Below are 10,463 nucleotides of genomic sequence, written 5' to 3' on the forward strand. Positions count from 1 at the left end.
TGGCAGAATCATCACAGACAGAGACCTCAAGTTTAGAGCCATCAAAAACTCCATTTTGGGCATGTGGGGTAACCCAGCGATGTCTCAATCTCAGAGGTAGAGAGGAACAAAGTTCTCATTAGCTTTAAGGACAGCAGATTAGGAAAAAGATTTCTCAACAACGGTCCATGGAACGTAAGAGGTAATCTGATGAATCTTCAACAACGGTTGCACAGAGAATCTATTCTTGATGTGAGCCATGACCACATGGAGTTCTGGATTCAAACTCATGGCCTTCCAATTGAGCATCTAAATAAAGAAACGGCAAAGACAATCGAAAATTTCATAGGAATAGTGGGAGAAGTGGAGGATCCCATTAAGAATGGAACCCTGAAAAGAGACTTCCTATGCTTCAGAGCTGCCATCAATATAACACAGCCACTCCAGACAGGATTTTGGCTCAACAGGGACAACAAAGCCAAGATATGGATCAGCTTCAAATATGAGAGGCTCCAAGATTGCTTTTGACTCAAATGCGAAATCATCGGGCATGAAAAGAAAAGTTGCAGCAAGCCAATAGTCATGGCATGTTGGGATCCAACAAAACCCAGATACAACAATAAGTTAACAACTGAAAGGGCGAGATCGCTAAAAGCAGAAGAAGATGAAGACAAATGGGAACAACAGCTCAAGGAACAAGAGGAGGCGCGTGAACACCACACGAGAGATGAGGAAGGTGGAGATAGTCAAAGCTCAGAAGACGAACCTAAGGACCAACAGATATTAGACATCCCAGATATAGAGATCTCATCGGGAAAAGAAAGATTACGAGAAGGGAAAAAGATTGGCAGCGAAAAGATGGAAGAAGACAAGGAAGTAAGCCCACTGGTACAAGGAAGTGGCTCAGAACTTAGAGAAATGTGCCTTCTCAACGTTCTCCGAGAAACTCTGCAAAACCTAAAAGAGGCAAAAAGAAGGAATGTAGAAAAGACAAAAGAAGTCACACAAAAAGAGAAAATGGGTGGTGCTGAGAAAGAAAAGATAAAAGGAGCTAATTCTAATATTGGGCCATCTAATTGGGTCAAGCCCAAAGATGGTCTATCTAGAGAAGAGAATACAATAAAGAAGCAAGCCCAACAAGAATTTATCAACCTCCAGGAGGCAAATGAAATGGGCTCAACCAAAATGCCCCCAAGTGGACTACAAGCAAAACCAACCAACTCAGTGGGCCACAACACACGGTTTCTTCCTTAAGAAAACGTTAACCAAGCCGATCTACTAAAAAATCAACAAGAATCATGGAAGCAACATTCAGAAGATGTAGAAAGAAAAACCGAACTTGGACTAAAATGGGCCATGAGAGAAGAAGTGGAGAAATAGATCGATACTGAAAAACGCAAGGAGAAACAATCTTACAAGAATGAAAAAGGGCAGATTTATTATGTTGAATTGGCTTTAGATGAAGAAGAAGAAGAATCAAAGGCAAACAATCAACTCAACAACAACTTGAAGATATGGAAAGAAGTTTTGAGCATAGGGATGCAGTATAACCTGAAAATCAAAAGGAAGAGAAATGAAAGTGGAGGAAGGAACATCACAGAGTTCAGCGGGGAAGGAGATCGGGAATCAAGGAACAACAAAAGAAACAAGAACCATATTGTTCAGGAAGGAAGCAACAGACCTAGGGCAGAGTAAGGAATAGCAACTACGGGTGAGGAGGCGGGCCTAATCATGCCCCCACCTCAGCCATGATTATTCTAAGTTGGAACTGTCGCGGTGTGGCGGCGGCCGCGACAGCTTCCAAATTGAAAAACCTGTGCAGTAAGCACAGGCCCGCCATAGTATACCTTATGAAAACTAGAGCTAAGGAGAAAAAATTAAGAAAAATAGCAAGAAAGTTTCAGTTTAAAAATGTCTTTTGTGTAGAATTCCGGGACTTGTCCCGAGGTCTATGTTTGTTATGGAATGAAAAAATTAATATTTCTGTCTACTTATGGTGTCAAAATTTCATTCTTGCAGATATAAAGAGTAAAAATGATCCTGATTGGAAGTGTTGTTTTGTTTATGGCAATCCAATTTTCAAGCATAGAAGAAGAACTTGGCAAGTATTAGGTGAGTCAAAGGACATGGTAAATGAGTCGAGTTGTTTTATTGGGGACTTCAATGATATTCTCAATCAAGATGAAAAAGTTGGAAAACACCCGAAGCCGCTAATCCAAATAGAGGAATTCAGAGACTTGGTGAACAAAAAAAACCTCATGGATTTGTAGCTAAAAGGGAGCAAATTCACTTGGTTCAGCAACCCAAGAGATAGTGTCGTAACAAGAGAAAGGATAGACAGGGCTATGGTTAATTGGAAGTGGAGACAAATGTTTAATCATGCCAGACTCACAGCTCTATCGGCCATTTTATCGGATCACTACCCCCTTATTCTGGACATGAGGCCGAACCAAAAAATTCCAGGACTCTTTAGATATGAATCGTATTGGGATGACAGAGAAGATTGCAAGGAAGTAATCAAGAAAGGATGGAATGAAGGAAACAGCAATGGAGATGATTGGAAAAATTTGTTAGAAAAAACAAAGAATTGCATCAAGGTCCTTAAGGAGTGGAATAGGACTAACTTCAAAAGGGCTGATAAGGATATCGCATGGTGGCAATCCAAGATTCAGTCACTTCAAAATTCTCTTCACAACCCACATCAGCAAATTCTTATCAAGGAGGCAAAGGAAAAAATAAAAAAGCTATGGAGTCAAGAAGAAAAATATTGGACTCAAAGGGCTAGAATCAAATGGCTCAATTGGGATGATCGAAATACGGCATTCTTTCATGCTTCTACCTTACAAAGGAGGGATAGGAATCGAATTGATAGGCTGTGAAACAATGAAGGAAATTGAATTCATAAACAAGAAGATATTTTGAGATTAATAGAAGAGTATTACATGAGCCTATTCACATCAAAAGAAAGCACCAACCTGCAGAATTGTATCAACGAAATTTTCAAGAGAGTGACTGAGTCTATGAACAATGATCTCTTGAAGGAAGTAACAGAAGAGGAAATAAAGCAAGCAGTCTTTGGTATGGATGGTACAAGAGCACCTGGACCTGATGGACTTAGTGGCCAGTTCTACCAGAAGCACTGGATTACTATTCAAAAAGATGTGTGTGAAGTGGTTAAAGATTTCTTGAAAAGGGCCACATTCCCAAGGAGATAAATGAAACACAAGTTGTTCTTATCCCAAAAATTAAGCAAGCGGAAACGCTTAATCATTTGAGACCCATAAGTTGTTGCAACTATATCTACAAAATCATCTCTAAAGTTATGGTGGCGAGGCTCAGAAGCATCATGGACAAGGTCGTTTCTCCCATTCAGAGCGCGTTTGTTAATGGAATAATGATTCAAGCTAACATCATCATCATTCAAGAAGCTTTCCACAGGATCACCAATACAGGAAAAGACTTCTCACAAGATTTAGCCATCAAACTGGATATGAACAAAGTTTATGATAGGATGGAATGGACTTTTATTGAAGAAGTTCTCAAGGCGTTAGGATTCCACCAAAAATGGGTTAAGCTTACCATGGAGTGTATCAAAAGTGTGACATACAGGTTCAAAATTAATGGAATTCTATTTAGACAGATAATCACGCAGAGAGGTCTTAGACAGGGAGATCCTCTTTCACCTTATCTATTTATCATTGCTGCAGAAGTTTTTACTATCCTAATGGATAAAGCGCTTAACAGTAATATGATATCTAGGGTCAAACTAGCCCTGAATGCTCCTATCATTACACATTTACTATTTGCTTATGTCTGCATCATTCTTTTAGGAGCTAAAGAGGAGGAAGTGTATCAGCTAGTCCAAATACTCAATGTGTACACCTCAGCTTCTGGTCAGGTGATCAACTTGGAGAAATCTGGAATTACCTTTGGTAATCAAATCCCAATCCAAACCAGAGTCAACATAGAGGAGATCCTCAATATTCCAACTTGGGCCAAACCGAAAAAGTACTTAGGGTTACCAGCTCAGTGGGAAAGATAAAAAAGCAAGTCCTTAGATTGGATAATGAAAAAGGTGGACGGAAAAATTGAAGGATGGAAAGAGAATCTATTAAATCAAGCGGGAAAGGAAGTACTCATCAAGACTGTCATTCAAGCGATACCAACGTACGCCATGAGTATATTAAAGTTTCCTAAATCATTCTGCAATAAATTAAGTGCAAAAGTGGCTAAATTCTGGTGGAGAGGTCAAGGGAAGGAAAAAGGAATACACTGGACGGCTTGGACTAAGCTTTGCACGAGTAAAAAAGAGGGAGGATTAGGATTCAATGACTTCCATCACCAAAACACAGCACAACTGGCAAAGCAAGCATGGAGAATTATTAAAAATCCAGAATTGTCGGGGTGAGACTTTTAAAAGCCTTATACTTCCCTAATTGTGAGTTTTGAGAAGCTCAAAGTCACCGAAGAGGGTCTTTGATATGGAATAGCATTCTACAGGATAGAGATTTATTAAAGAGCAAAGCCAAATGGAACATAGACCAAGGTAAAAGAGTCAAAGTGTGGAAGGATAACTGGATATATGGTTTGAATCAACTGCTCGACAAAAAAAAACAATGAAGACTTAAGAGTGGAGGATTTGATCTCAAGTTCAAAAGAGTGGGACCAAGCAAAAATTAAAAATTTTTTTCCCGTAATCATAGCCGAAAAAATCATCAGAACTCCAATCAGCAGAATAGCAAGACAAGACAATTTGATTTGGCCGTACCGATAAGATGGAAACTACACTGTTAAAATTGGATATCATATAGCAAAAAAAGAAGAAGAGAAAAAATACTTGAAAGACAGGCCCTTAACAAGTACACCTTTGGAGGATCTTTGGCTAGGAATTTGGAATATGAGAACTCCCCAAAAGATTAAGATGTTCTTATGGCGAACAATCCATAATATCCTCCCAGCCAATTTGATTAAGAAAAAGATAACTAACAGTAATCTATGTCCTATTTGTATGCAGGCGGAAGAAACCATCGAACATGCTCTACTTCTATGTGATTGGACAAGAGCAGTATGGTTTGGCTCGCAAGCTCAATGCACACCAACAAAGAAAAGCGTAAACTCAGTCGGGATGTGGCTACAAAAAATGTTTAGAAAGTGCAACCAAGGAGGTAAAATAGGAGCAAATCAAATGTGAAGTCGGATTGGTATCACAATGTGGGCAATTTGAAAAACAAGAAATGGAAAAATTTTTCATGACACAGAACCTGATCCAAAGTCTACTATCAACCATGCAAAAAATCTTGAACTAGAATATTTTAAAGCAACAGAAAAGAAAAAATAAGAAGGAAAATAATAGCACCAATGAATCAAATAGGAGAAGGACAGTACCTATAATCTGGAGATCCCCTCCTCAAAATTGGCTCAAATTAAATACGGATGTAGCCTTCTCCAATGACACAAAATCAGGAAGTATAGCAGTAGCTATCAGAGATTGCAATGGAACCCTCATGGGAGGGACAACTTCAAAAATACAAACGAACTCCAGCATTCTTGCAGAAGCAACTGCTATAAGAGAAGCAATTATTTTAATAGAAAATCTCAAAATTGAGAATGCAACTATTGAATCTGACTGCTTTCAACTAATTCAAGCAATCAAAGAAGAAAACACATTTTAGGAAGTAGAACCAATAATTCAAGACATTAAAGCTATCCAGAAGAGACTTTCAAACTGTGGCTTTTCTTGGATTCTTCGAGAAGGGAACATGCTAGCTCACACTTTGCCTTCTCTGAAATTGCAAAATCAACTAACCAATCATTGGCCATCTAACCCGCCCAAACAAATTGCAGAGATAATTAGGAATGAGAAGTTGGGCTTACCTTCCCATCATCAATGGTGCCATGTCTGAGACGCTTCAGCGTTGGATTACACAGCGGTCTCTAATGTTGCATCCTGTTTTCTACTCAAGCTCATAATCAAGTTGCAGCACCCCTGACTTCCCGCGCTAATTCGTTCACACTCTGGAGTGTGGTGCATCTAGTCTCGTGCTTTTACTCCTCGAAGCGGACCTATCGTTTTGGTTGGTCTATTTGGTCTTTTGTTTTAGCATCATTTGTGTTTCTTTATAATAGTGTGCTTATTTGTGTTTCCTTATAGAAGTATGGTTACAGTGGAGAGAAAGCAATTCATCTGGGTAGATAGGGAACTAGTATTAGAATTTATGTGTCTTATTCTGGGCTTGAGAATTTGTTGAATTTAGTTATCCAATCCGTCCAAAAAAAATGGTTGATCCAACAAAAAGTAAAAGGCACTCCCCAATTAAAGTTTTTATTACTGATTCACTAATTTAAATTAATTTAATAATTAATTTATTAATAATATCAAAAAAAAAAATACAATAACCTGACATTCAACTTAGTTAGTGGGGCAATAATAATATAGTTACAATTTAGGAAATATTATTATTAATAAATACTTCAAGCCCAACTAAAGGGGAAATATATAAGACAAGATCTCAAGCTACATAACTAAAAAGTCTAACAACAAAAATTATATATTGATACATAAATCAATTTTATTAAAATATTACATTCATAATTGGTTTGTATTATAACATGGCATGTTGATTATCGCTAACGATTTTAATGGGTGGTAATGGGTAAAGTAGAGTAGGGTTTAGATTCAATTTTAATTCTATTTGTTGATTGAAAAAATTTTAACTATATTCTACTTGTTTTTAATTTGTGGATATCTGATCTTATTCGCGAGTTACAAAAAAATGTAACATTATTATATAATTTAATAATAATTTAAAATAGAACTAATTTTTATGAAAAAAAATAATCAATTAATGATCTTCTCATTAGTAACTAAGAACTTTTTTCATTTAGTGAGAGATTTTTGGTTCACTATCAACTTGAAACATATTTTTATATAAGTATAAAACATATACATATTAGGGTGCAGATTGGTCGGATAGGATTGAGGTTACCCGACCTGCACGAAAACCTACCCGTCGGGTTGACAATCATACCCGATCAGATTGGGTCGCAGTTGGATACCCGCGGATAGGGTACATACATGTGTGCCACCTTTATTCAACTCGTGTATATAAAAGTGAAATATCTAATATATCTCTTTTAAAAATTGGTTTCGCTAGGTAGACAACGAAAAGTTTGAACAACGTGAACAACAGAGTAAAAATTTGGCCCAATGAAATAAAAAAAATACTCTGCCCAAATTACCTAACAAAAAAATTCCATTTAATAATTCAAAAATTTTAACCATTATACTCTAATTTACCAATGCTCTAGCTTCACCCCCAAACCCTCTATATATTGTCGCTTGGTTGCCAACTAGCCCCATCGTCGTTGTCGAGATCCACCTCACCGTCTCTAGTTCGTCAACAGGGAACCTCATCGGCGCTTAAGGATAACCATCCACTTAAAGAAAAAAAATGATCCGCATACTTAGTGAATTGAACATCCAACTTATTTTAATTGTATCTAACTAAACTTATTTCAATCAAATAACCATTCACATAAAAATTAAAATAATCATCTACATATCTACTAAAATAACCATTCGACATATTATGGATTGACCACAACAAGGTGGAAATAAGAAAAAGAGGGCCGTGATCGGCAGAACAAATAATAATGCATGCAATCATGAACATGTCATTATTGAAAACTTTATTTCTAAACTCGAACATGTACCTCTTTTTGTACACGTAATGTCATATTTTCATGATCATTGTCAAGAACAGAAAAGACACAATTGAAATATAGTCTCCCTCCATAAATTTTGCTATCTAAAATGAGAAATAAATAGCGTTTATGCAACTGAATACCAATAAAAAGATAGTAGCTTGCCATATGTTATTCTTCCACCAACTACCATTATCAATAAAACCAATCACGTTGTGATCAGCATATCCCTAATAACTATAATCCCGTATGCTTGATTTATCTTTTCTGTGATCTTGAAGGCAGCACATATAATAACGCTTGCAATCATAATAGTGGGGTGGAAAAGCGATGGCGGTGGCTGCGGTGCGCGAGAAAAAAACCGTGATGGTGGACGGTGTTCAGTGACGGGCGAACAGGGTGCCACAATGGTGGACAGCATTTGGTGGTGACTACGGTGCACGAGAAAAAAATTGTGATGATAAATAGCGTTTAGCAGCACTGTATTTTGCAGTGGTTGAAGTTACGACGCTGTTTCCGTCGCGGCATGATAAAAAGAGGAAATGTGAGTTGGAGAACAAAAATAATTGAGATGAACCAATAATAACATAATACGACAAAAGAGGTTACCTTGCCTAAACTTATTAATTTAAATTCAAAAATTGATTTACTTTCTTTTTTTTCTAAACCGTTATTTACGTTATTTAACATTTACATTATCTCCCGATTAAAAATAAGCTATATATATCATTTTTCTTTCGACATTACCATCAGGTAGGATAGCTAATAACTATCACGGTTCGTAATTTGTATATTTTTACATGAGAGTGAGCATGAAAAACAAATCTAAAGTCACAATTTAAGGATCACTATTATTATTATTATTGTAATCCCAGCAACGAGTTCTAATCTCGCCATCATCTCCAACCAAAACACCAATGCTTCCCATCTTGACAATAGCATTCACAAAGCTTCGTCGAAAGCTCTCAGCATCTGTGGCGAACTTGGAGACCAACCCTTTAGTCGAAGAATCCAGAGCCAACTGCTGGTCAATGAAAAGCACCCCTCTCTTGTTAACGATCTCTTCATAAAATTGATTGTCAAACACAAAAGAAGTGTTCTGATCCAAAAACGTCGTAGGGTTGTTATTACTACTACTACTATTCCCACAAAGCCTCACAAGCTTCTCGTTCAGAGAAGGATCCATTGTTGAGTCTCTACCTTCAAGCCTTTTCCTGAAGAAACCACAATGAGCATAACCAATGGTGTGTGCTCCCATAAGGGTTACCATTTCGCTAAGTGTCATGCCTTTTGATGTAAAGATTTGAAGGGCATGTGACACCGTTGAACTTGGTCCTGGAAGGATCTCTGCGTTTGAAGGATTCGAGACAAACCCGTCGCGTCTGCCGGTGGGAACGGCGTACCATGGTCCTCCGGTGATGGAGACGGCGTCTCTTGCTGCCAGCGCAATGATGTCTGCACAGGAAACTGTTGAAGGGCACACTTTTTCTAGCTTCTTCTTGGCCTTGTCGATGATCTCGAAACCCCTAACGGTTTCGTTTGCTTCTGCATCTTTCTCAGATTCGTTGTCCTCTGTTGGGTCTATTAATATGGAGGCATCGCAACCCTGAAAACGAAATAATCATCCATGACACCATGTTTACTTACTCTAATTTCAAAGGTGAAAAACTGAGTTATTTTAAAGGTGAAAAATTGAGTTGTTTGATGATAATTTAATTAAATTTGTTTAATTATTTAACTATTTTTAATTATTAATTTTATATAAAATTAACTGAGTGAATTTTTACTAATTTTAAAATTAATTATTAAATTAGTTACTNTATAATTAAAATAACATAATTTTTTCATATTCGTTTAGAGGTCGCGAGTGTGAGTCTTTCTATTTTTAGTAAAAAAACTGTATTTTTAATATGTATTTTATATTTTAATATATATTTTTTTATAAATAATTAATTTACTTACTAATGTAGTGATCAATTATTGATATATACATAGTTAAATTTTAATGTTGAATCTCAATGTAAAAAATTTTTAAAAAATTATTAAATTAAATTCATAAATCTATGTGTTTAGATATAACCTATGATGCATAGACACTGCTACGGATATGGACAGGACACGACACACGAATTTTAAAATCTTATATGACACGGGACACGCATACATATAAAATATAAAGTATTTTTTAGATAAATCGTAATGATATTTTAATATTTTATTGATATTAAAATATAAATTAAATTTTTTAATTATTTTTAATGTCTTATTTTAATTATATCAAGTATTTAAAATATTTTTTGTTTTAACAAATAATAATATATACTATATCTAAATTTAGTTTAAGAATATATGTGGACATGCTGACACGTGATACTATATAGGTATGTCCGAAAAAAAATTTTTATTTTTTATTAAGACACAGTTAGAAACAGCAGACACGACACGCGTGTCCGAAATGTATTCAACACGCGGACACGATAACTTAGCGAAGTGTCTGTGCTTCATAGGATATAACTACGTAAAATTCTTTTACCATGAAGATTAAATTCATATATAATTTATTTTTTAATTATTTATTTATTTAATATAATGAGAAAGATAGCAAAAGAAAAGAACGCATTAGAGTGTATGGAACTAAGATTTCTATTATTGACCAAGAATATATTTTTGATTATTTAGTAAATAATGCTTACGGATAAGTAAGAATATCTGAAAATATAAATTAAAAATAATTTTATAAAATGTTTTTTTTATCTTTTGTAACTAAAAAATTTTCAACT

The 10,463-nt window shown here is 35.9% G+C and overlaps 1 protein-coding gene across 1 annotated transcript in view; it reads right to left on the reverse strand.

Annotated features, from left to right (window-relative positions):
• Positions 1-8,496: 8,496 nt before the first annotated feature.
• The window catches only part of LOC107461822 (peroxidase 44-like), a 2,878-nt gene continuing 911 nt past the window's right edge, over positions 8,497-10,463 (reverse strand). Inside the window, exon 2 of the mRNA XM_016080373.3 lies at positions 8,497-9,289. Coding sequence (XP_015935859.1) covers positions 8,522-9,289 — 768 coding nt within the window. The 3' untranslated portion in view covers positions 8,497-8,521. The remainder of the gene's footprint in view (positions 9,290-10,463) is intronic.

The sequence above is a fragment of the Arachis duranensis genome, chromosome 8, assembly GCF_000817695.3.
Source record: "Arachis duranensis cultivar V14167 chromosome 8, aradu.V14167.gnm2.J7QH, whole genome shotgun sequence".
In the NCBI taxonomy this organism is placed as follows: Eukaryota; Viridiplantae; Streptophyta; class Magnoliopsida; order Fabales; family Fabaceae; genus Arachis; species Arachis duranensis.